Consider the following 26,828-nt stretch of genomic DNA (forward strand, 5'->3'; position numbering starts at 1 on the left):
ATATTACAACTTATACATTTATAGAATGATTAATTTTAGAATGGAGGCTTAGCCAGCACTCCAATTTTGGGGGGACCCCAGGGGTTTATTGGGGGGGGGGGAACACATTCCTCCTCTCCCTCCCTCCACACACATGTTAAACATACCTTTGCTGGCAAGGATACCAAAACCCCACCAGCCAAAGAAATGAAGTGCCCAAACCACTCCCCACCTCCTTGTGCTGCTTCTGTAATGCAGAAGTCGGCAATGAGCCTCTAGCCACCGACTCCAGGACTCTCTGGACTCCCGGTGTCAGTGGCAGGAGGCACACTGCCAACTTCCACATTACTGAAGCAGCACAAAGAGGCTAGGAGCAGCTCGAGCACTGCATTTATTTGGTTGACGGGACTTCGGCATCCCCTGCCAGCAGTTTAAGGGGGTGCTGCAGGTTTGGAGGAGGCAAGAGTTCACACAGGAGTCGCCTAGTGGTTAGGGTGGTGGACTCTGGGGGAACTGAGGAACTGAGTTCAATTCCCACTTCAGGCACAGGTAGCTCCTTGTGACTCTGGGCAAGTCACTTAACCCTCCATTGCCCCAGGTACAAATAAGTACCTGTATATAATATTTAAGCCACATTGAGCCTGCCATGAGTGGGAAAGCAAGGGGTACAAATGTAACAAAATAAACCACTGAGGCCCTCCTGTGGCTACACAATTGTTATAGAATAATTTATAGGTGTATCACTGCTTTTTACTGTAGATGTGAGCACTTATACCAGCTCTATGCCTGGCTTAATAACTCAAGTCTAAATTATATGTGTGTATTTCACCTACTTTCCTTTATAAAATAGACACCAGATGGGCATTAGACATTCACAGGCTGCCAGTGAACATATAACTCCATTTGAATATCAGGCCTGATGTTTTCAGGTTAACACTGAGACTGTGTACTGTAACATCTGGGAAGGGACTTGCCCTTTGGTCTCACAGCACCCATTAGTCAATACATCTGTTTATGTCCACACGACAAGGGTGGCCTCCGTAGGCTGTTTACTGCTTGGAGCTAAGGACCACTGGTTTAATGCAGAATGATTAATGTCCTATGGCACATTTCTTTTGTGGTTATTCTGCTAGGTACTGCAAGTCAATCTCAGAAGGAAGCAGAAAGAAAGAGTATGGATCATCTGTGGCCATTAACTTCCATTCTGATGAGGTGGTGACACAGAAGGGATTCTACATCGAATACAGAGCTTTCAGCCATACCGACCGTGAGTAGATAGAGGCATGCTTACACTGAAGGACAGGGTACAAGGGAAAATGGCAGTAAATATAGACGCTGGTTACTAATTTGTTGATAGAAGACTATTTTTTAGGGATTGACCTGTTTGGTTGACTTATATTTTTCAGGTCAATTTGTTTTAAACCTCTGATTCTTATTATTTGTAACAGGTTTAGGAACCTGGTGTGTTCTGGAATCTCTCCCCACTCCACATATACATAGAGATATTGAGAGGTCATCCTGACATGATATCCTCATGTATTCCTCCTAGCCGGAAGGGGTTGGTCAAGCCAAAGCTGTCGCTGTTCAGCTACCTCTTTCATGCGTGATACCCTTTCAGAGATGCCAAGTTACCTAGGTCTAGGCTGGAGATTTCAGGAAAATCCTAGATTATTGACTACCCTATCCTGGTACATTATGGGACTTGCAGCACTGATTTCAGTGGACAAGATCAGGCAGTGCAAATCCCTCACTGCTTTGAGATACAAGTTCAAAACCAGAAATGGTTAACTTGACAGCTCTGCCCTTTATATCACGGGTGCTCAATGTTAGTCCTCGAGGGCCACAACCCAGTTAGGTTTTCAGGCTTTCCACAATAAGAACAAAAGAACATAAGAATAGCCATACTGAGTCAGACCAATAGTCCATCCAGCCCAGTATCCTGTTTCCAAAAGTGGCAAATCTAGGTCACAAGAACTGGCATAAACCCAAATAGTAGCAACATTCCATGCTACCAATCCCAGGGCAAGCAATGGCTTCCCCATGTCTATCTCAATAGCAGACTATGGACTTTTCTTCCAGGAACTTGTCCAAACTTTTTAAAATCCCAGATACGCTAACCACTGTTATCACATCCTCCGACAAAGAGTTCCAGAGCATAACTATTCATTGAGTGAAAAAATATTTTCTCCAACTTGTTTTAAAAAGTATTTCCATGTAAGTTAATTGACTGTTAATTGAAAGAGTGAAAAATCAATTTACTTCTACTTGTCCTACACCACTCAGGATTTTGTAGACCTCAATCATATCCCCTCGGTCGTCTCTTTTTCAAGCTGAAGAGCCCTAATCCTCTTTAGCCTTTCCTCATATGAGAGGAATTCCATCCCCTTTATCTTTTTTTTTTTGTTTTGTTACATTTGTACCCCGCGCTTTCCCACTCATGGCAGGCTCAATGCGGCTTACATGGGGCAATGGAGGGTTAAGTGACTTGCCCAGAGTCACAAGGAGCTGCCTGTGCCTGAAGTGGGAATCGAACTTGTTGGATTATTTGTAGTAAATAATTAGCAGATTTTAGTACACACAGCTTCAGCTTTAGAAATGTTAATTTCTTTCTTCATCTCTCTCTCATTCACCCCTGAATAATTCACTGCTGAGTCACTTTAAAGTTGAAGTAACAAAACATCTGTTTACTCACAGTTTGTAGTTAGATTATAATCAGACAGGCTTATATTTACATATTACTATACATTTGTCTTATCAGCTCCTTCCATGTGCTTAGATGGTAATGGATGCTCACACCACCATAGATCCTCTCAGGTTAGGAGAGATCATGAGCTCCATGTGCTCCATGTGCTGCATGTGCTGCATCTAACCCCCACAGGAAGTTGCATAGCTGTGTGACCTCTCTAAGTAATTCACATCAGAGGTCACAGAGTAATCACAGAGAAATAATAGGTGACAGGCAATGCATGTAAAATACAATTACATTCCAACAAACCCCTTCTCATGCATAACTGTCATGCAATTATTTATTCATACAAAGTCCAAGCTTTATACGCAGATTCACAAAATGTTCTCTGGGTAACGGTTTGGTCATGATGTCAGCTGTCATCTCACTGGTGTGACAATAGTGTAGACTGATGACCCCTTCTTTCGCCAACTCTCGCACGTTGTGGTATTTCGTTGCGATGTGCTTGGTGCGTGACTGAACCTTGTCATTCTGTGACAGTCGAATGCAGCTCTGATTATCTTCCATTATCTGGATTGGTCTCTTTTCAGCTATTCCGAAATCCAGCAAAAGTTTTTCAATCCACATCAGTTCTCTGCACGCTTCCGATACGGCCACGTATTCAGCTTCTGTAGAAGACAGACTCACAATACTTTGTTTATGACTGGCCCATGAAATTTGTACATTTCCATACATAAACACATATCCACTTGTGGATTTATAATCAGAATGATCCCCTGCCCAATCTGAATCACAGTAACATATTAGTTTTGGATTACTATTGGCTGAAATCTTTAATTTACAATCAATGGTACCCTTTAAATACCTTACCATCCTTTTAACTGCAGTCCAATCTGATTTGGTAGGTGAGCTGACCCTTCTGCTCAAAATTCCTACTGCATTTGCTATATCAGCCCTGTATGTGGTAGCTAGATATAAAAGCTTACCTATGGCTGATCTATATTGGATGTTATCTGGTAAAGGTTCTCTTACTGTTTCATCCTTCAGAAAATCAGTGATCATGGGAGTGCTTACAACTTGGGCATCTTGCATACCTAAACTTTCAATAAGCTCATTTATTTTCTGCTTCTGGCTTAGAAGATAAGAACCATCATTTTGTTTCTCAATTTCTATACCAAGATAGTATGACACATTACCAAGTTCTTTTATCTCAACATTCTGGTTTAAACACTTTACAATGTCCTTGTACTCTTGCTCACTTTCGCTTGCAATGAGCAGATCATCAACAAAAGCTAAAATGTATGCATATTGTCCATTTGTGCACCTAGTGTACAAGCATTTATCTGCTTCACCTTGCTTAAATCCTAAATTTGTCAATATTTCATGCAATTTTTCATTCCAACATTTTGCACTTTGCTTTAATCCATAAAGACCTTTGTTTAATTTACACACTAGCTGTCTTTGTTTTGTATTTATGAAACCTGTTGGTTGTTCCATGTACAAGTCTTCAGTTATGTCTCCGTGAAGAAATGCTGTTTTCACATCAATGTGGTTGACTTGCATGCCTTTTGAGACTGCAATGCTCAGAAGTGTTCTGATTGTCGTGTGTTTCACTACAGGTGCAAACACTTCATCAAAATCTTCTCCATATTTTTGAAGATATCCCTTTGCCACTAATCTGGCTTTATACCTTTCCACTTTTCCTTGTGCATTCCTTTTTAACTTGAATACCCATTTGCATCCTATAGCTTTCTTGCCAGGAGGTAATTTTGTAAGAATCCAAGTATTATTTTTATCCAATGCATCAATTTCTTCTTGTGCAGCTTTATGCCATTCAGCAGCTTCTTCTGCTGGCATTTTCTCAATCTCATCCCATGTTAAGGGCTCTTGAGCTTCTGCTGACTTTGTTAGGTAAGACAGTCTTGGGGGTGGAACACCTTTGTTTTCCCTGGATGAGCGTCTGACAACAGGTTGGTCTGACCTTTCCGCATCCTCAAAATCTGAGAGTCCTTCTCCAATTGATTCCCCTTCTCCAACTGTACTGTCTTCTTCAATGATCCTTTCTGTGTCTGCTTCCTCTGTCTGTTCCTCGTTAGATACAGATGAGTTGCTTTCAGACATCTGCCTTGGTATGGCATTTATATACACTGGCATGTCTATTATGGTTCTAGTTTCATATTCTGGATGATAAGGCTCATCTGGGATAATCCAGCCTTTATCAACCCTTTTGTTTTCATCAAAATATGTAACATGTCTTATGCCAACAATGCCAGTTTTCAGATTCAAAATTCTATATCCTTTGTGTCCTGGAGCATAGCCAACTAAAATGCCCCTTTCTGTTGTGGAATCCAGCTTATGCCTTCTTTGTTTTGGTTCATGAGCATATGCTGTACTCCCAAATGTTCTTATGTGTGACAGGTTTGGCTTCCTACCATGCCATGTCTCATGTGGTGTGCGCTCAGCGCCTTTAGTTGGCATTCTGTTTTGTAGGTACACTGCTGTGAGAATGGCTTCCCCCCATAGTCTTTTAGGGAGATTGCTATCTGACAGCATACATCTGGTCATTTCCACAATTGACCTAAATTTTCTCTCTGCAACAGAATTTTGCTCTGGTGTATAAGCTACTGTTGTGATATGCTGAATGCCTTCTTGTTCTAGAAATGTGCGCATGCTTTGTGAAGTGAACTCACCACCATTGTCGGTCTGAAGAACCTTTGGTTTTCTTTCAAATTTATTGCTCACCATGGCTACGTATTTCTTCAGCATGTCTGTGACTTGACTTTTTTCTTTCAGCAAATAGGCCACACAATATCTAGAGAAATCATCCAAGAATATTAGCACAAATCTGTTATTTCCCAATGATGGGATATTAAACGGTCCACATAAGTCACTGTGTATTAAGTCCAGTACTTTATTACTCCTATTTCCTGTGTATGCAGGAAATGAGGGTCTCACACCTTTTTGAGTAACACAGTCTATGCATTTCTCCACTTTACCAGCATCTGCACTTATCTGAATGCCAGTGGCTAGTTGCTTACTGTAAAGATCCTGGATCACCTTAAAATCACGATGTCCCAGGCGGCGGTGCCAGATTTCCAGACTACATTTACCATCATTCTTCCTTACTTGCGCCAGATGTGAGGCTTCACCTGAAATGTTCAGCTTATAAACATCATTATGCATAAAAGCTTCAGCATACACTTCATCATTTTTAGAGATTGTGCACTTACTGTTTTCAAAATGAATCACAAATCCCTTCTTATCTAATGTAGATACACTAAGCATATTGCAAACTGCTTGGGGAATATACAAGACATCACTTACAGGAATTTCTTTAACTTCATTAGACACTTTGCATTTTAAGAATCCAATACCTTTTGCTTGGATCTTAGCAGTCCCTGCGTTTGCAGTTTTAAGAATACCTTCTTCTGGACACATTTCCTGAAAGAAATCCTTACAATTGGTTAAATGGCATGTGCTCCCCGAATCCAAAATCCAAGTACTTTCATTTGAATTATTATTTACCATAGTCAAAGATTTTTCTGCCATTAGAAAGCCCTTGTGTTTATCTTTGTCCTTCATACATTTCCTGGTTTGAAAATTCTTTAGTTCCATTGGCTTAGGTGAGCTAGAGGGAGTGTTTTGTGTTTCCTTACACCATTTAGATACATGTCCCTCCTTTCCACATGAGTAGCAAATCAGCTTGCCCTTGGGTGGAGTTTTCCCATAGCTCCGCCTTCCTCTGTTCTTTGCCAAGAAATTTGTTTCATTTCTCTCTGACTGACTTTGAGAACACATCTCCTCAGAATCATTTATTATGCATTCCTGCCTTAGTTTTGATGTTGTCTGTTCAAAAGATTGCCCTTCAATGGCCTCATTTACAGACCTAAAAACATCAAACTTCTTTGATAGTGAGGTAAAAAGAAATGCTCTTTTCAATGCATCACACATGGGAATTCCAGAAAGTTCTAACTTTTGAAATGAAGACATAAGATGCATAATGTGATCATTACATTTACTTTTATCCCTTAATTTGGTTTCATTCAACTCTGCCAGCCAAATTGGTTGCTGCTTTGCATATGTAGTTGCATACATAGTTCTCAGTTTATATAAAATGTCCTTTGGTGTATCTTTTCCCTCCACTAATATGGCTTGTTTCTCTGAGAGAGCTTCCAAAAGCATGCACTTCACATAATAGTTTGCATTGTCCCATTCAGCCATATTTTCAGCTGTTCTGTCTTGGTCTAAGCATATATTTAATCCTTTTGCTCGAAGGAGACATATGAATCTTAGTTCCCACTGCTGATAATTAAACTCAGTTAATTTAGGCACCTTGAGAGAGTAGAACAATGGTGAATTTCTTCCCTCAGCCATTTTCTTAGCCTTCTGTCTGCTGTGTGGGGGGAGAGAGAGACAGATTGAATCTTTCCTTTAAAACTTAAGAGAAAAATGTGGCCTTTTTTTCTGCCTGGTAATATTTCTCTTCTTTTTCAATTCCTGAGCCCTGGGCCCATAACCCTTTTGTTGGATTATTTGTAGTAAATAATTAGCAGATTTTAGTACACACAGCTTCAGCTTTAGAAATGTTAATTTCTTTCTTCATCTCTCTCTCATTCACCCCTGAATAATTCACTGCTGAGTCACTTTAAAGTTGAAGTAACAAAACATCTGTTTACTCACAGTTTGTAGTTAGATTATAATCAGACAGGCTTATATTTACATATTACTATACATTTGTCTTATCAGCTCCTTCCATGTGCTTAGATGGTAATGGATGCTCACACCACCATAGATCCTCTCAGGTTAGGAGAGATCATGAGCTCCATGTGCTCCATGTGCTGCATGTGCTGCATCTAACCCCCACAGGAAGTTGCATAGCTGTGTGACCTCTCTAAGTAATTCACATCAGAGGTCACAGAGTAATCACAGAGAAATAATAGGTGACAGGCAATGCATGTAAAATACAATTACATTCCAACAGAACTCAGTTCCTCAGTTCCCCATCATCATTTTTGTTGCTCTTCTTTTAACCTTTTCTAATTCCGCTATATCTTTTTTGAGATATGGCAATCAGAATTGAATATAATACTCAAGGTGAGGTCACACCATAGAGCGATACAGAGCCATTATAGTATTCTTGATCTCTCATTTAGTCTTCTTTTCCTAATTATTCTTAGCATCCCCTTGTTTTTTTTGGCTGCTGCCGCCGCACACTGAACAGAAGATTTCAGCGTATTGTCTACAATGACACCTAGATCTTTCTCTTGGGTACTGACTCTCAAAGTGGACCCTAGCATCAGGTAACTATGATTTCGATTATTCTTCCCAATATGCAAATTGGTGAGGCAAGACTTCCCCTGGCTCAATGCATGCTGACTCTGACCCTTTAAACTATGCTTGTCTATGTGTTCCATAATTTTGATCACCCCTGGAACCCTTTGTAACATTTGGTGTTATATTGACTACCCTCCAAACTTCAAGTACTATGGGCAATCTTAACAACAGGTTACAGATCACTAACAGCAGATCAGCAATTTCAGTACTCTAGGGTGCATGCTATCTGGTCCAGGTGATTTAGTACTCTTTAATTTGTCAATTTGGCTCAGTTCGTCTTCCAGATTCACTGAGATTTCTTTCAGTTCCTCCGCATTATCACCCTTGAAAACCATTTCTGGTACAGGTAAATCTCTTACACCTTCTTCCATAAAGACTGAAGCAAAGAATTCATTCATTCTCTCCACTATGGCCTTGTCCTTCCTGAGTGCTCCTTTTACTCCTTCATAATCTAATGGTCCCAGTGATTCCTTCACAGGCTTTTGCTTCTGATGTATCTGAAAAAGTTGTTACTGTGAGTTTTTGCCTCTACAGCAAGTTTCTCTTCACATTCTCTTTTAGCCTTCTTTATCAATGCTTTGCATCTAACTTGCCAGTGCTTGTGTTCCTTCTTACTTTCTTCATTGGGGTTCTTTTTCCATTTTTTGAAGGATGTTCTTTTGGCTCTAATAGCCTCTTTCACTTCACCTTTTAACTATGCTGGCTGTCATTTGCTCTTCTTCCCACCTTTGTAAATACATGGAATACATCTGGTCTGGGCTTCCAAGATGATATTTTTAAACAATGTCCATGCCTGTTTAATCTTCTAACCTTTGCAGCCAATCCTGTTAGCTTTTTTTTTTTTTTTTTTACTATTTTCCTCATTGTGTTATAGTCGCCCTTTTGAAAATTAAATGCTGCTACAGTAGGTTTCCTTTGTGACTTCACTCCTGATTAGCTCTAATTTGATAATGTTATGATCACTGTTTCCCAGCGGACCCAACACTGTTACCTCTCATACTATGCCCTGCATTCCACTAAGGACTAGACCTAAAATAGCTCTCCTTCTTGTTGGTTCCTGGACCAGTTGCTCCAAGAAGCAGTCATTTATTATGTCTAGGAATTTTACCTCCTTAGCACTCCCTGATGTGACATTTATTCAGTCAATACTGGGGGGTTTTGAAATCACCCATTGTTGTACTGTTGCTCAGTTTGCCAGCTTTCCTAATTTCTGGTAACATTTCTTCATCTGTCTGTTTGTTCTGTTCTGGCGGATGGTAGTGCAGCCTTACCAGTACATTCCTTTCCTTTACACATGGAATTTCTATCCATAAGGATTCCACGCTGCTGTTTCCTGTAGAATGTTTATTTTGTATGATTCAATTCCCTCTTTAACATATAGCGCAACCCGTCCACCTCCATTGTGATCCACTCTATCATTGCAATATAATTTGTACCATGTTAACGCAGCGTCCCATTGATTGTCCTTCTTCCTCCAGGTGTCTGAGATGCCTATTATATCTACTTCTTCATCTAGTGCTGTATACTCTTAACTCTCCCATCTTATTTTTTAGTCTTCTAGCATTTGTATACAGACCATTCAAATGAATGAAGTGCATGCAAATAGATGTTATGCATATTCGTTGAGGAAATCCTGAAAACCCAGTTGGGTTGCAACCCTCGAGGACCCAACATTGAGTACCCCTGCTTTATATGGTTCCATGATAAAGCAATATAGCCTTATACTTACTGCAAAAATGGACTTTGCGGAGAGCAAAAGGCTGAAGGGACGACATAGGAAAAAAATCCCATTTTATTATACAAAACAAAATTTAAAGCTATCATTGAAAATAAATTTTCTAAAATGTTAGAAGAAAGCAGTCAGAAAGCTGTGGCACCTTGCAATCCCTTTCAGTCTCACAGCTGTTTTAACCAGTGGCGTACCAAGGAAATTTAATCACCTCCTATCAATAGCTGTTATCACATCTTCTCCAGTGGAGTGGAGTAATGGGGCATTACCCTTCCCCCCCATATTATAAAGGATCTTAGCTAAGAAAGGACCTCCTCAGCTTGTAGTTGAAATTGTATACAAGTGATAGAATTATCAAATATATAATACTAGCAAAAAAGGCCCGATTCTTTGAGAGATGAAACGGGCGCTAGCAAGGTTTTTGTGTCCAGCGACCGTCCTGTTCCCCGCCCCCCCCCCCCTGCAGGCACCCATGGCCAGGGACCCAGCTGTCCCCCAACCCCCCTCCAGGCAGGCACCTGTCCGCTGCTGTCACTGGCGCTCCATCCCCCAGCCCCCCCTGCAGCTACCCATGGCCAGGGATCCAGCTGTCCCCCAACCCCCCTGCAGGCAGGCATCTGTCCGCTGCTGTTGCTCCATCCCCCGGCCCCCCCTGCAGCCACCCATGGCCAGGGATCCAGCTGTCCCCCAACCCCCCTCCAGGGACCTGTCCGCTGCTGTCGTTGGCGCTCCGCGATGCGGTGTGCATGTGAAAAATGGCCGGCGAGGGGCAGGGGGAGATGGCATTTTGTGGAGTGTGTTTGCTCCGCCCTCGTCGTCATCACGTTGTGACCCGAGGGCGGGGCACACACTCTTGGGCAAACCGGATATCTCGCCCGCTTCAAAGTTCCGGTTGGAGGCTTCATAGAACGTTGGAGGTGCCTTTTATATATAGAGATGATACATCTGTGCAAGATCAGTCATAAAGGAAATACACAGAAGGATGGGCAAGGTCTATCCAAGCCCAAAGGGCAGGTAAATACAAGGGGTCTAAGTTTCTACATTTATTAATTCTTTTACAATAAGATATTTGCAGATCAACTCCCAGTCTTAACTAAGAATGCCAGGATCAATGGATTGCATAGGCTTGTCCTCACATACAGCATTCAATGTATCACTTGTATAGTGCTTCCTCTTGTCCTAGCATGTCCCAAGCAGTTCAGGTGCATGGACAGGACGTGTGTTCCTTTATGGAACCAGTGTGATGGCTGGAAATATTGTCCAGATGGCACCGACGAACAAAGATGTGGTAAGTATTTCAATATTAACATCTGCAGTCATGCCCAATACATAGTGTGGCTCTCCATGTATAAGATGCTTCCATGGGCGTCAATTGTTTGTGATGAATTTAAAATGTGTTTAAAAAAAAAAACCCCAGTGACTAGAAAAATGAAACTTTAGAAGGACTAAAAGTTTGCATCTTGATAGCCTTCTGTAGCTTAATGATAAGGGTATCATCTCTAGCCAGTGGAGCGTCAGTAAAAGACGCAGAAAAGACTCACGTGTGGGATCATTTCCCTGTGTGCGCTGCTGCTAGTTTTGCTGGTCCTGCCCTCTGATGTAAACTTCCTGGGTCAGAGAAGCAAAGCAAGGAACGGCACATGCAGGGAAAGGTCCAATGCTATTGCCACAACAGAGCTGAGAAGGCAATGGTCCCGGTGGCAATGGGAGAGAAGAAGGTTGCACTTGGGGCTGAGCAGGATCAATCATCTTACACAGGTGCAGAGATGCTTATACTAGAAAATGATACATGAATTTATACAGGCTGCCATAAACATCTGGGATTGGAGCAATGCTAAATATTTGTCCCATAGTGACACCTTGTGGCTGATTGAAGGTCAGTAGTATTTTGAGAGATCTGCAAGTGCTTTCAGAATGTATGTGGCTCCCTTTCTTGCAAACCACTGTTTTGCAATTTAGTATTTCAAAGCTGTGCATTGTCACTTCTGGGGTAAAAGGAATTAATTAGTACAGGCAATGCTTACCTGGTGTTTCATGCATCAAAACAAGCACCTCTCACTACTGTAACTGTGTTTTTTTTTTTTTCCTTCTGCAGGTTGTGATTCTGGGGAGGCCAGCTGTGGCAACGGAAAGTGCCAGCATGTATCCAGGAAATGCACAGGAAATGGCATCTGTGGAAGTGACAGTGATGAAAATGACTGCAGTAAGGTTCTTTGGGTTCTTTAGATGGAAGCATGTCCATCAAAGCAATGACAAAATGCCAAATAATGTGTATCTAATTCAAAGGAGAGATGGAGAGATCACGCATCCTTAAAATCACATGTTAAGCAGCCTTTCTCTGGAGATTTATTATAGGTGGCAATCAGTGGCAAGCGCAGACCCAAATCAATAATCCCCCCCTCCAAAAAAACACACTCCTAAAACCCATGTCCCAGGTTGCCTAAATAGGTCCCATGGAAAACATACCTGGAGGCCCAACTAGGCTGCCTATCCCTCACCCCCTAAAATGTTCCTAGTGGCCCATGTGGACACCCTGATCCCCACCCCCTGACCCCACAAATGACTCTGGTTGCCCAAGTGTGTCTCCTTCTCAGCCATGCACCTCCCCCACCCTGGGCAGCTCAAGGTCCTTCCCCGCCCCACTCATATCCAGCATCTTACCTACCCCCCCCCCCCCCACACTCATAGTCCACCATCTCTCTTTTCCTACCACCCCCACCCCCATCTATTGTGCTCAGCATCTCTCTCCTTCTCTAATCCCCACCTCATCCCATGTTCAGTATTTCCCCTTTTCTTCCCTAATTCATGTCCCAAAGTGTTCAGTGGCTTTTTTATCCCCTTTATAGAGGCACTGATGTGGCAGTCAGGGTGCCTATGGAAGACACTGCAGCTGGCATGGGGTCTTGAGCATCCATGCCTGCACAAGGGATGCCGGGTCGCTCTCTTCAGAAACAGGAAATCCAGAGGAGGCCCCTCCCGTCCCCACACACAAAACTTTGTGCCACCCTAGGCAAACAGCTAGTCTGGCCCTGGCCCTAGTGTTGCAGTTTATGGACTGCCTGTTTTTCATAGGCAGGATTGTCACCGTTTGGGTTCTGGGTGTTATTGTTCATTTGGAAGGACAAGTTTAATGTATATGTGGAGAAAAAAATCAATAGTCTGTTATGGAGATAGACCTGTATGTCCCTGGGGGGTAAGCAGCATTGGAATCTTGCTACCAGGTTGTACTTGTGACCTGAATTGGCCACTGTTGGAAGCAGGTTACTGGGCTTGATCCTCTGCTTTGATTCAGTATGGCAATTCTTATGTTCATATGTTAAGTTCGTGTCAGTGTGTTTTTGTCAAGAGTTTTGTGTTATTTCACAGAGTGTTTGATATTGGTGGGAGCTGTTGTCACTGTTATTGAAATGCTAACAAACAACAAGAGAGGCAATGATCCGCACATCAACGTAACAGCAAGCAAAAAGCAGACCAAGAATATAGCAGTGCTGGACAAATTTATTGATACAATTAGGGGGCATGCAATGAAGCTACAAAGTAGTAAATTTAAAATGAATCGGAGAAAAGTTTTCTTTACTCAACGTGTAATTAAACTCTGGAATTCATTGCCAGAGAATATGGTAAAGACAGTTAGCTTAGCGGGGTTTAAAAAGGTTTGGACAGCTTCCTAAAGGAAAAGTCCATAGACCATTATTAAAATGGACTTGGGGAAAATCCATGTCTTATTTCTGGGATAAGCAGCATAAAATGTAGTGAGCTTTTTTGGGATCTTGCCAGGTATTTGTGACCTGGATTGGCCACTGTTGGAAACAGGATGACCTTTGGTCTGTCCCAGTGTGGAAATACTTATGTATTTATGTACCCAACGTGGCCACGTTTTGCCCTATGGCTGCGTCAGGGGTAGGAAACTAATAAGAAACAGAGTATGTCCAATTAGTCAAAATGATAAAATCAGCAAACAACAATGATAAAAAATATTCAAATTAAAAATATCAACAAATTAAAGCAAATACAAAATGTGTAATTAATCAAAAATAAATAACAAATCAACATTTTTTGATTAAATAGATATATCGTATTTGTTTTAATTTGTTGATCATTTTGACTAATTGGACATACTTTATCCGTTTCTTATTAGTTTCCTACCCCTGACCACCTGTTTGTATTTGAATTAGAGGAAAAATTAGTAGAAATGAGGCAAAATTGAGGGTTAGCCCACTTATCTGTAAGACCATCCACATTTGGATGACAGTCTGTTTTGGTCTTGGCCATCCAAAGCTCCTCAGCCTGTGCCTTTTCTTCTTCTTCCATTCCTGTTATAATTCCTCAGTCTACAGAGTCTCAGTCTGTCTGTGTTTCCTTTTCCAGAGGGTGAGAGGACCCTGCCCAGACCACAGCTCAGCATGCTGAGTAAGTCAGTCCTACTTTCTCTCTGCTTCACAAATACTATGATTAAAAAGATGTACATATGTTTATTAATTATTTGGATTTTGCTCACACCTTTTTCAGTAATAGCTCAAGGTGAGTTGCATTCAGGTACACTGAGTGTTTCCCTGTCTGTGGAGGAATCACAATCTAAGTTTGTACCTGAGGTAAGGGAGGGTTAAATGACTTACCCATGATCACAAGGAGCAGCAGTGGGATTTGAACCGGGCACCTCTGGCTATCCAGACCAGTGCTCTAACTACTAGGCTGCTCTTCCACTTCACATATGGTTTGATCTGTGACTTAAGTTGACCAGTGTCAGCGAAGAGAATGCTGTGTCACTGAAAGGCATTTTTGCACTATAGATCTGCTGGAACATGCTTCTAATTTATGAAAGAATGCACCCGCATTCATTTTTAACACTGACCACAATATTATAAAAATATATATACATATTCAGTGTCACTATCTGGATAGGAAGTTTTGCTGAATATGTGGATAGTGCTTGCCACCATAAATGGCACTAAAAATTGCTTGTGGACATTTGGGCACGCACCCAATTTGCGCCCACAATTTAATTGAATAACCAGCCAATTAGTGCTGATAATTGAGCTCTAACAATCAGTGCTAATTGGTGTCAATTAAAATTTACACACACACACATTTACATACCTTGATCCACGTGTAAATGTTATTCGTGGGTCCAAAAGGGGGGCATGACCAGGGGGAGGTCATGAGCAGATTGGGGGCATTCCTTTAATTGATGCACGCTACTATAGAATAAAGGGGATCTGTGCCTAATTTAGGCACAAGGATTTACACCAGGTTTAGTTGGTTTAAATCATTTTAGGTGCGGTTCCTGGTGTGTCAATCTAGAAACAGCACCTAATTTAGAGCACTGTTTATAGAATAGCGTTTAGCATATTTTTTAGTCAGTGCAGATTTTTTGGCCCCAGAATTTAGTCCATAGGGAGCAATTCTATCAGTGTATATAGGCACTCAGAGGGTGCCTGATAAGAACTTATTCTATAAAGAAAAGCAGAAGCCTAACTACAAGCATAGCTATGAAAATACACACCTATACTGTAACTTAGGCACAAACTCTTATGCCAGCCATTTAGCCCGGTATAAATGTTTGCATGTAACTTATAGAATTCTATATGTAACCCTCCCAGAGTCTATAAATGGCACCCAAAATTACACATTATCCTGAGATCTGCATGCAAATAAATTAGTTAATGAGCCCTTAACATGAATAATTGTGGAGGAGTGGCTTAATGGTTAGTGCAGCAGGCTTTGATCCTGGCAACCTGGGTTTGATTCCCACCGCAGTGACCTTCGGCAAGTCACTTAACTCTCCATTGCCCCAGGTACCAAAAAAGATTGTGAACCCTCTAGGGACAGAGAAAGTACCTGCATATAATGTGTACAGTGCTGCATACATCTAGTAGCGCTATATAAATGATTAGTAGTAGTAATAATTGGCTGTTAATTATTGACATTAATTGGCTTTAATTTGGATTTGCACATGGATCTGGCTGAGCACGATTCTATAGAGATCCAGGTCCAAATCTTCTCATATGCAACCCAAAATGGGGTGTGGCTATGGGAGGGGCATGGGCAGGTCAGGGGCGTTCCAAAGAATTACTGTATACCTCCTTGAGTGAATTATTTCAAAGAGGCAATAAATCCTAATAAATAAATGAATAAATTACACACAGTGTTATAGAATTTGGGGCCTGCATGCCCAAGTTGTGCACCAGGATTTAGCCCAGGTTTCAGTTGGTGTAAGGGGTACTCCAGCACTGGACTTGGGAAACACTGATGTAAGGTATGTGTGTATTTACAGAATCCTTAGATCAAATTCAGCATGACCTAAATCTATCTACAGCAAACAGACAACTTAATATGAAGAATAGACAACTAGTTCACTCAATTTACAATTTGGTAAGAGGGGGAGAAAAAGTCTCATAATATCACGAGGACTGGAATATGATTGTCTAGATCAATGCCTGATATATAGGCAATGTCCTCTTGTGACTCCGAGGCTTTTTCTCCCCATCTTATCAAATTGTAAATTGAGTGAACTAGTTGTCTATTCTTCATATTTTGTATTTACAGAATAGCACTTAGGCAGAATTTTGACAGATACACAGGTACTGTATGTGCTAAAATTCTAATAAAATATGGCTTAGGATGCATTTTATAGAACTGCCCTGATGGTGGCAGTATTCAACCACTCTGGGAGTAATTTTTCACAGATATATGCCAACATATGCATGTAAAAAGCTGCTTATAACCCCCCCCCCACACACACACACACACACACACATATATACAGGTACACTAGCATCTAGATTCTATATAGGTTGCCTAAATTTGGGCACAAATCCCAGATCCACTTGTAAACTAATTAGTTAATAATCCTTTAACAATCAATATTTGGTGTTAATTGGCACTCATTTGGGTTTATGTGCGGATCTGCCCTGCACCTATTCTATAAAATGTGCACCTAAATTTTATAGTGCACAACTCAAAAGGGGATGTGGCCATGGGAGGGTGTCGCCATGCTGAGTTCAATACATAGTGTTTGGACAAAGTTCCTATACATATATTTTGTCTTCAGCTGAGATGCTGAGCATGTTCATATTGTACTCTTAATGTCAAACAACCCCTGATGCAGGCGCTGTATGCTGAAACACGGTGTTAGTCTGGACGTGAGCCCTTGGACCTAAGCAGAGGCCTAGTATAGCTTTTAGGCCAAGGCCTAGGATGGACCGACCAGGCACTATACACAAACCCAGCTACCAATCCCTGCATACACACACACAACCAATCTTACACTTCCATAAAGGGGAAGATAGGCTGTGAGGCCCACCTGAATGCCCTATCTGGAACCGACACACTCAGAACTCAAGCATGCAGGCCTCACGGCCTACCTGGAACCGAGTCATACTTAGGGAGGGGAGAAAGAGACTAAGCGAGGTGTCCCCCTCCAGGGACCAGAGCACCAGCAACACTCTCAGTGCTGGCAGTCAAGGAGAAAGGGTAGCATACACAGGAACACAACAAGTGAGGGACTGAGATACGATACCGTAGGCAGAGGCCCTCAGCAAAACAGGGAAGGAACAGTGCTCAGTAAACAGGAGGCAGTACAGTAAGAGAAGTACTAGAACAGTCACCAAGGGAAGACTGCATTAAACAGATAACTGCCAGAGGCAGAGAAGCTCTGCAGACAAAGGGTTAAACCCAGCTCAGCACACAAACAGAAACCAGAGGCAGGGAATACTGCAGACAACGGGAGCACAAAGAAAAACAAACAACCCCCACCACGAGAGAAACAAAGGACAGGACTTGACAGGCAGAAAGAAACACAGCACGAAGGGAACTCTGAAGGTAGGGCAGCAAACAAGAAACTGGAACAGAACAAGAGGTAATTCACCACTCGGCACCCCAGCTAAACGGAGATCCCCAGGTGAAGGGAGAGGGGTAATTAGACACACGCAGACAGAGACAGAGCAATAGAAACTGCAGCCAGGAGAGGAGTAACAGCTCCACACAAGCACAGAGCTAACAGCTCACACAGAGCAACAGAAGGCTTCAGTAGATTTGGAGTAAACGCCAAAGCAGGGGTTGACGGGAGAGGTGAGCTTAAATAGACAGACTGACATCAGTTCAGCCCCTGATGGACCAATCAGGAGCGGTTTCAAGCATTCCCCTGTCTGACTAGCAGGATTCTAACAGAATCATAATACACGGCCCGTGTCGGGTCACTGATGTACAAGATTATGTGATTGATGTTCTAGATCTACGCTGTGGAATAAAAGAACTTGACCCGTTTTTGAAGGCTCTAGGTACTTTTTGTGTTTTGGATTGTACTTTGTGCTTTGAACCCTCTCTGTTCTGCTTTTAGGGGCATGGGCAGGTTAGGGGTGTTCCGAGAAATATTATAGAATAGGGTAATTTACGTACCCGAATGCCATTAGTTGTGCTCCAGCATTTATACCAGGTTTCAGCAGGCATACATGTGGTGCCCAAAGTTAGGCTTGAGATCCACACTAAACTAGTGTAAGAGTAGTCTAATGGTTAGTACAGTGGGCTGAAAACCTGGGGAACTGGGTTCGATTTCCACTCCAGCTCCTTGTGACCCTGGGCAAAAGTCACTCGTCCCTCCAATGCACCAGGCACAAACTTAGGGCCCTTTCATTAAAGGGTTACTACTACTACTTAGCATTTCTATAGCTTAGCGCACAGTAATGGGCTTGCCTTGTGCCAATCTGGTACTACCGCTGGGCTACCGGGATTACTGTTCCTTTACCAGTTGAATAAGTGTTCAGACCCCTGATGCAGGCAACTTATGTGCCGAAACACAGTTGTGTCAGGTCATCTATATTTTGCTGGATTACAATAAAGGACTTTTGGTTCCATAGAGTGGCTCCATTTCCTCACAATGTTGGTTGATTATCCCCATTGTGCCAGAGCAATTAAAGTGTATTTTCAGCGGCCTTATCAATTCAGTACCACTATCATGGATAGGGGACTTACATGTTTAGCAGCTGCTGCTAAACATATAAATCCTTTGAATATCAGTTCTGTTATTGTCTGTACTGCCCTTGCACCATGGCCGCTGCCCATTTTCATACACCCTCTGTTCCAAGTCAAGATCTGTGCATTATTGCAACGCAAGTTGCTCTACATTTTGTGGATTTGTTATGGAGTTCTTATTGGGTTGCAAGAACCACTGTCACAGTGCCCTGAGCCTTAGGGCTCTTTTATTAACAGACATCAGTGTGCACTAGGTGCCACATGGCCAATAGGTATAAAATAGGATGTGCAGCATTTAATGTCGGTTTTAGTAAAAGGGCCCCTTAGAAAGCAACTGATCATTGAACCTCAAGATATAAGTTCTAGCTCTTATCCCCAATGCTGTTTCATTAGATTGATGGTTCCTAGGCCAGGGGATGAGTATCACTGCATTCAGTGCAACTCGCTTCATTTGAATTATCAGAGGGTGCTCAAAGTTCTGATCATTGGTTAGGTCATATGATTCCATATCTGTTGTACTATTGTCTGATATTAACCATAACATTGGCTGTAAGAACAGTATTTTTATCGTGACACAGTGGTTTGTTTCATCTGCAGCTGCGTGACTTCATTTTATTCCATTATTCAATATTTTGTTTCTAGATTGTGGAAGAAATCAAATGAAGAAGACCAGAATTGTAGGAGGCAAAGATGCCGCATCTGGCAGGTGGCCTTGGCAAGTGAGCTTGCAGACAGGAATGGATGGACACATCTGTGGCGCATCTGTCATTGCAAACAAATGGCTTATTTCAGCTGCACATTGTTTCCTTAACTCGGAGTCCATCAGGTATAAAACTGGATCATCAAAGCCTCCGGTTTCCTGTGGCATATTTTTCAAGATTCTGTGACAGATTTATCAAATTGTGAATCAATTATGTAGCAAATATGCATAATTTTGCATAAAGGTTCATATCGCTCAATATGCAAAAAAGACTTTTTATTCAAAATTGTTAATGTTTGAGTTCAAGTTCAATTTACTTGATATACCGCAAATTTTCAAAGACAAGTCTAAGCGGTTTACAATACATAACCAAATTAGAGGAAGAATAAAGGAACACCACACCGCAACAAAGAACACAGAATGCAAAAACACACTGGGAAGAGGAAAAGTTACATATCAAAAAAAAGGGACAGAGGGAAAGGACATTCTACAATGTGTGGAAAGCTACCCTGAAGGAAGAGGTTCTAAAGACATCCTGAAAGACCTGGCAGAAAGAGGAGATCACAAGAAGGTCCTCGCTAGCCGACCAGAAGGATCTCAGGAGAGCACAGGAAGTCAAAAGACTGGCTAAAAAGGACAGCAAGCCAGAAGACTGAAGATGTTCACTGGTAAAAAATTGCATGAAGACCTTAGGAAACTGGAAGACTGGGCATTCAAATGGCAGATGAAATTTTAATTTAGACAAATGCAAAGCGATGCACATTGGGAAGAATAATCTAAAGGAGAAAGGAGGTGTTGATACCCCTGTACAAGTCATTGGTGAGGCCCCACTTGGAACATTGTGTTCAGTTTTGGAGGTCGTATCTTGCTAAAGATGTAGAAAGACTTGAAGTGGTTCAAAGAAAAGCAATGAGAATGGTATGAAGTTTGCGTAGAAAGATGTACAAAGAGAGACTTACTGACCTGAACATGTATACCCTGGAGGAAATGAGAAACAGGGGTGATATGATACAGATGTTCAAATATTTGAAATGTATTAATCCGCATACAAATATTTTCTAGAGATGGGAAGGCGGTAGGAAATAAATTGAGGTTGAAAGGGGGCCGACTCAGGAAAAATGTCAAGAAGTATTTTTTCACTGAGATGGTGGTAGATACCTGGAATGACCTCCTGCGGGAGGTAGTGGAGATGCAAACAGTAATGGAATTCAAAAATGCATGGGATAAACACAAAGGAATCCTGCTTAGAAGGAATTGATCAAAAGACAGGTAGCAACACTGGTAATTGGAAAACAAAGCCAGTACTGGGTAGACTTCTACGGTCTGTGCCCTGATTGTGTCTGAATAGACTTGGATGGACTGGAGTAGATCATTTCAGGGGCTTGGACAACAACTTCAGAAATTTTAGAACAAAGACTGTGCCAGGCAGACTTCTATGGTCTATGCCCTGAAAATGATAAGGACAAATGAGTTTATCTTGTTGGGCAAACTGGATGGACAATACAGGTCTTTATGTGCTGTCATCTACTATTTTACAATATGTAAGTCATAGTTACCTGATGCTAGGGTCCACCTTAGGAATCAGCACCCAAGAAAAAGATCTAGGTGTCATTGAAGAAAATACGCTGAAGTCTTCTTCCCAGTGTGCAGGCAGCCAAAAAAAGCAAACAGGATCCTAGGAATTATTAGAAAAAGGATGATAAATAAGGCCAAAAATATTATAATGCCTCTGTATCGCTTCATGGTGCAACCTCACCTTGAGTATTGTGTTCAATTCTGGTCACTGCATCTCAAGAAAGATATAGCAGAATTAGAAAAGGTTCAAAGAAGAGCGACCAAAATGATAAAGGGGATGGAACTCCTCTCATATGAGGAAAGGCTAAAGAGAGTAGTGCTCTTTAGCTTGGAAAAGAGACGGCTGAAGGGGGATATGATTGAGGTCTGCAAAATCCTGAATGGTGTAGAATGGATAAAAGTGGTTCAATTTTTCACAAGTACAAAGACCAGGGAACACTCAATGAAATTACTTGGACATAATTTTAAAACAAATAGGAGGAAATATTTTTTCATTCAAAGAATAGTTAAGCTCTGGAACTCGCTGCTGGAGGATGTGGTAACAGTGGTTAGCATATCTGGGTTTTAAAAAGGTTTGGGACATGTTCCTGGAGGAAAAGTCCATAATCTGCTATTGAGATAGACAAGGGGGAAGCCACTGCTTGTCCCTGGGATTGGTAGCATGGAATGTTGCTACTAATTGGGTTTCTGCCAGTTGTGACTTAGATTGGCCACTGTTGGAAACAGGATACTGGGCTAGATGGATCATTGGTCTGACCCAGTATGCCTATTCTTACGTTCTTATGTTCTTGTGGTGGCTGCTGACCTAACTTTGCTATAAAAGTATTTCAAAAAATTATATGGATAGTATTGTGCCAAAAATCCAACTGAATGACTTCACACTATCATAATATTGGGCTGGGTTTGAGGAAGAGTGAGGGTGTTGTTGTTTTTTTAATTATCCAGAAAAACTTCAAAAAAGGTTTTTATAAAATTACCCCATGGTATATCTGTGCATAAGTATACACAGTAGCAACGTCCATATTAACAAGATAGACTTTGGGAAAGCCAGTGCTTATCCCTGGGGATAAGTGGCATGGAATCTAAATACTTTTTGGGATTCTGATAGGTGCCTGTGACCTGGATTCACCACTACTGGAAACAGCATACTGGGATTGCTGACCCAGTATGGTAGTTCTTGTATTCTTTTATTCATTTTAATGCCACATATTTTAAACCTGTGAATTAACATGAATTACTGGTACATCAATTTAGCACGCACTGTATTTTTTAAGGGATACTAACAAACTGAATACATGCTAAGCACAAATTTAGGGGCCCTTTTATTAAAGCTTAGTGCACGCTAATGGAATTAGCGCATATTAAATGCTAAGAAACCCAGCTTATATCTATTGGCTTCTTAGCGTTTAGCATGTGCCAATTCTGTTAGTGCATGCTACTCTTTCTAAAAGGGCCCCTTAGATTTTGAGCCCGCCAGGGACAGGGAAATACCTAGTGTACCTGAAAGTAACTCACCTTACTCCTGAATAGGTGTGAGCAATAAAGAAAGAAAGTAATACGCCTACACTGAGATTTTAATTATGTGTGTGCTTTGTTCTTCACCTTGGTTTAAGGCGGATTATAAATGATAATAAATCTAAAAAGTTTGGAGACCATATTGTGTTCCTCATGAAAAGGCTACAAAGGTACGATAGTCTGAAAAGCCTATGATGCTTTGTACTTCTAGGTATTCCACGCCTTCAGTCTGGAAAGCTTACCTGGGCCTGCAAACCATACACAGAAACAGCAAGCAGGTATTAATGAGGTCAATCAAGAGAATAATTCTGCATCCACGCTATGACCAGTCTGCATCCGACTATGACATTGCCATGTTGGAGCTGGAAGCACCCCTCTTCTTCACAAATCTCATACACCCCATATGTTTACCTACCAAGCCTAAAGTATTTTCTTACAGCACCATTTGTTATGTGACTGGCTGGGGAGCCCTCAAGGAAAATGGTATGTATATTTTCCAGATACAATAAGTGCAATGTCTGTACACTAGCTATAGGGGGCATTCCCAGCTTCTACCCATGCAGTTAATATAGAGAAAATATAGCTAATCAGCAGTGCAGTTAATGCACAGTAACACAGAAGCCAGTCGCATAGCTAGGATTGAATGGGCACCGGTGGAAAGATTAAGATGGCCGTCTCCCCCAAGGTAGTGGGGATGGGGGAAGAGAAGGAAGAGGAAGAATCCCTTAACAGCTCCAGTAAGCAAATCCTGCAAAAAGCAAAAACATTCCAGACCTACATATAGAAAGCCTGTCACAGTAATAGAAATACAAACTGAAATGCAAAATATTAGTGATTGTACAGTTTCCACAGCTGACATATTTAAAATTAATAAATTCATAAAAGAAAAAACTTTTTTCTACCTTTGTTGTCTGGTCATTGCTTTGGTCCCAGTGTCTTTTTTCCACTTTTCTCTGCTTTTTCCTAACTTTCTTTCCAAGGTTCCCTTTTGACATTTCGTCTCTATGTCCACTATTCATTTTTCTTCTGTGTCCCCATCCATCCTGTCCAGCATCTCCCCTCTGTGTCTCTGTCCTTATCCTCCCCTCCTCCATGTTCAGCAACTGTTCTCTTTGTGTCTATAACCTCCCTCTAAATTCAGCATCTTTCCTGTGTCCTTTTCCCTATGCTCCCTCCTTGGTTTGCATTTCCTCTCTGTCCCTATCCCTCCCCTTATCCAGATTCTCCCTTCTCTTTTCTCTTCCTCCTGCACTCCCACCTCTGGTCCAGCCTCTCTCTCTTTTAAAACAGATAGGAGGAAATATTTTTTCACTCAATGAATAGTTAATCTTTGGAGCTCTTTGTCAGAGGATGTGGTAACAGCGGTTAGAGTATCTGGGTTTAAAAACGGTTTGGGCAAGTTCCTGGAGAAAAAGTCCATAGTCTGCTATTGAGAAAGATGGGGAAGCAACTGCTTGCCCTGGGATTTGTAGCATGGAATGTTGCCACGATTTGGGTTTCTGCCAGATACTTGTGACTTGGCTTGGCCACTGTTGGAAACAGGATACTGGGCTAGATGGACCATTGGTCTGACCCAGTATGGCTACTTTTATGTTCTTATGTTCTAACAATAAGTTTCAGTGTTGAGGTTTTGGATATTTTGAAGGAGCATTGTAAGATAAGTGACTCAAAATGTGAACTGGGTTGAAATGCTCCTTGTATAAATATAAAAAGGAGTTTAAAGTCCCTCTTTCATTTATTTCCCTATCTTTGCTGCCTAGCATCTCAGAAAGCCACTGTGTGCATACACATCACCTTGACAGGCTCTGTACTGGATTGGAGTACCACCAGGGGAGGGAGTTGGTCAAGCAATAATCCAGGTTTTAAAACTGAAAACAAATATTAATATGTTTGGGGTTTTCTAGGTGAGCCAGCTAGAACTCTGCAGGAGGCTAAAGTTAAAATAATCAATCATAATGTCTGCAACAAGCTTTATGAGGCTTCCATTACACCCCGCATGTTATGCGCCGGAGATCTTAGCGGTGGAATTGACTCTTGCCAGGTAGAAACTGCTTCTTTTCCTTGTAACCCAAGTCCTAGATGTTTTTACATTAGGAAGCATTTCTGCAAGTTCCACCTTCTTCTGAAGTGGGAACAGAAAGATTAATTGGTATTATATTTCCTTACTAGTCCAAATCCTTCTCCTGTTCTTCTTTGCTCATAGCAGGCTGCAAAGTAATGCTTAAATGTACAAATTGGGAAAGGAATTCTTTCCAACCCCTCTGCATGTAAATGCATGTTTGTCAGATCTGGCCCAAGAGTATCTAACACCCTAGGTGAACCTTCAGCTATACGACTCCATTCCACCTCTGGGGGTGGCTCAAGACCCCCCCCCCCCTTTTTTCATTATATCTCTTTCATCTCCCCTGCCAGATAGCCAGCATCCCACATTACCCCTCCTCCCCAAGGTGGCCAGCATCCCCCTTTCCCTTCCTACCCACACAACTGGCAAAGAAACCTCTTTCCCCTTCCTACCCACCTCAGGTGACCAGTATCTCCCCTTCCCTTTGCTAACCCCATCCCCTGGTAGAGGATCTCCCCTTCTCCTTCCTATCCCCCCTCCAATCCCCCAGATCCCTCCAATCTCCCATTCCTTTCCCTGGTCCAGGTCCAGCATCTTCTACCTCTTCTCTTCCCCATTCTGCTGCTCTCACTTTAACTCTTCTGGGTCCACCCCAAAAGTACTCTGTGCCAGCATAGGGCTTTTTCAGTAGAGTCCTGTGCTCAAGTGCTGCTGCATTTCGCCTTCTCCCTAACAGGAAGGGAAGGGCGGGAAGTTTCAGAGCTTGAGCACGGGCCTCTACTGGAAGGCACTGTGCTGGCACTGATGGGCTGATGATCAAATACTACTACTACTTGACATTTCTAAAGCGCTTCTAGGGTTACACAGCGCTGTACAATTTAACATAGAAGGACAGTCCCTGCTCAAAGGAGCTTACAATCTAAAGATACGGGCATTAGAGGCCATGGTAATGAAGCCCTCCACCCAGTGCACCCCAGGATGCACCAAACAAGGCAGGGTGCTGCCATTTTGAGGCAGCGCTCACAGGAGGAGGGAGGGAGGGCTACTCCCTCCTCCTGTTTCAAGGTACAGGGTGGCTTGAGGGCACTATACTACTAGGCCAGCCTCAGGTGGGTGGGGGGCTTGTAGGGGTCCCACTGGACCACCAGGATTTTTTTATTGTTAGTGGGGGGAGGGATTTTATGTGCAGGGTAGGGTATATGGGGGGGGGGCTGGAGGTCCACCAGACTTCCATGCCCTTCTGTTGGGCTATGTTTGAAAGGTCCGGGCTTTTTTGACAGTCCAGACCTGTCAAACAACTTTTGCAGGCACAATCTTCCTGCAGAAGTACACCGATCAACGATAAATAATCCACATAAATTTGCATGCTATTAGCATTGATCATAAGGGAGTTATTTCATCACTCTGTTCCGGAGCTAATTTTACAGCGCTGTTCGAAACAGTGTGGGAAAATTGATCATCGGCCTGTGAGTACTTTTGGAGTGGCCCCAGAAGAGTTAAGGAGATAACAGCAGCAGCATAGGGAAGGGGAGGGGAAGAAGATGCTGGATCTGGGACCAAGGAAAGGAATAGGAGAGAGGATGCTAAGCTGCCACGCCATCAGGGCTGGTTCAAGGGACTGTGGTGCCTTGAGCCAACTTTTGGTTTGACACCCTCCCATTGGCCAGAGCCTAACCCAGTCCATAGGTTAAGCTGGCCCTGCATGCCACCACCCCCTGAATACTGCCATCCTATTCCACCAACTGTGTGTGTATAAGTGTGTGTGTGTGTGTGTGTTTGTTTTTTTTTTATGAGAGAAGATGAGGAAAGCAGTTTCTAAAGGTGACATTCCTTAATCACTATGTTACAGTGAATCAACTTATGTATATTGCAGCTGTTGAAACTGTTTCTCCAACAGAAATATATTGGGGCATTTTTGGAGAGGATTCATTTCTTTTTTTACTCCTCCTCTCTAGGGTTACCATATTTGCAATGATAAAAAAAGAGGACGCCTGTCACACTCCTAACGCCCGCCTGTCACACCCATGCACCACAATGTAACCTTGACCCCCCCCCCCCCCAAGAAAGCCAGATTCCCTCCCTCTCCCCATGTATGTCCCCTCCCCAATCTTTTTTCCAGCCTTCCTCCACCCACCTTTTTTTTTATAGCTCACTCTATCCACATCCTTCCCCTCCCATCTCGTATCTTATTGTGCATGGTGGTCTAGTGGCCTCTTTTGCAGAAGTCTCGCAAGGCCGCCACTTGAACTCTCGGCAGCCATTTTGAAGCAGCATCGGG

General features: G+C 42.3%; 1 protein-coding gene across 1 annotated transcript in view; it reads left to right on the forward strand.

Annotated features, from left to right (window-relative positions):
- LOC115471341 (suppressor of tumorigenicity 14 protein-like) overlaps positions 1 to 26,828 on the forward strand; it is a 66,177-nt gene that overhangs the window by 37,128 nt on the left and 2,221 nt on the right. The window contains exons 13-19 of the mRNA XM_030205042.1: positions 1,080 to 1,246; positions 10,912 to 11,016; positions 11,824 to 11,931; positions 14,097 to 14,138; positions 19,341 to 19,524; positions 22,700 to 22,971; positions 24,393 to 24,529. Coding sequence (XP_030060902.1) covers positions 1,080 to 1,246; positions 10,912 to 11,016; positions 11,824 to 11,931; positions 14,097 to 14,138; positions 19,341 to 19,524; positions 22,700 to 22,971; positions 24,393 to 24,529 — 1,015 coding nt within the window. The remainder of the gene's footprint in view (positions 1 to 1,079; positions 1,247 to 10,911; positions 11,017 to 11,823; positions 11,932 to 14,096; positions 14,139 to 19,340; positions 19,525 to 22,699; positions 22,972 to 24,392; positions 24,530 to 26,828) is intronic.

Source organism: Microcaecilia unicolor, chromosome 5 (genome assembly GCF_901765095.1).
Source record: "Microcaecilia unicolor chromosome 5, aMicUni1.1, whole genome shotgun sequence".
Lineage (NCBI taxonomy): Eukaryota > Metazoa > Chordata > Amphibia > Gymnophiona > Siphonopidae > Microcaecilia > Microcaecilia unicolor.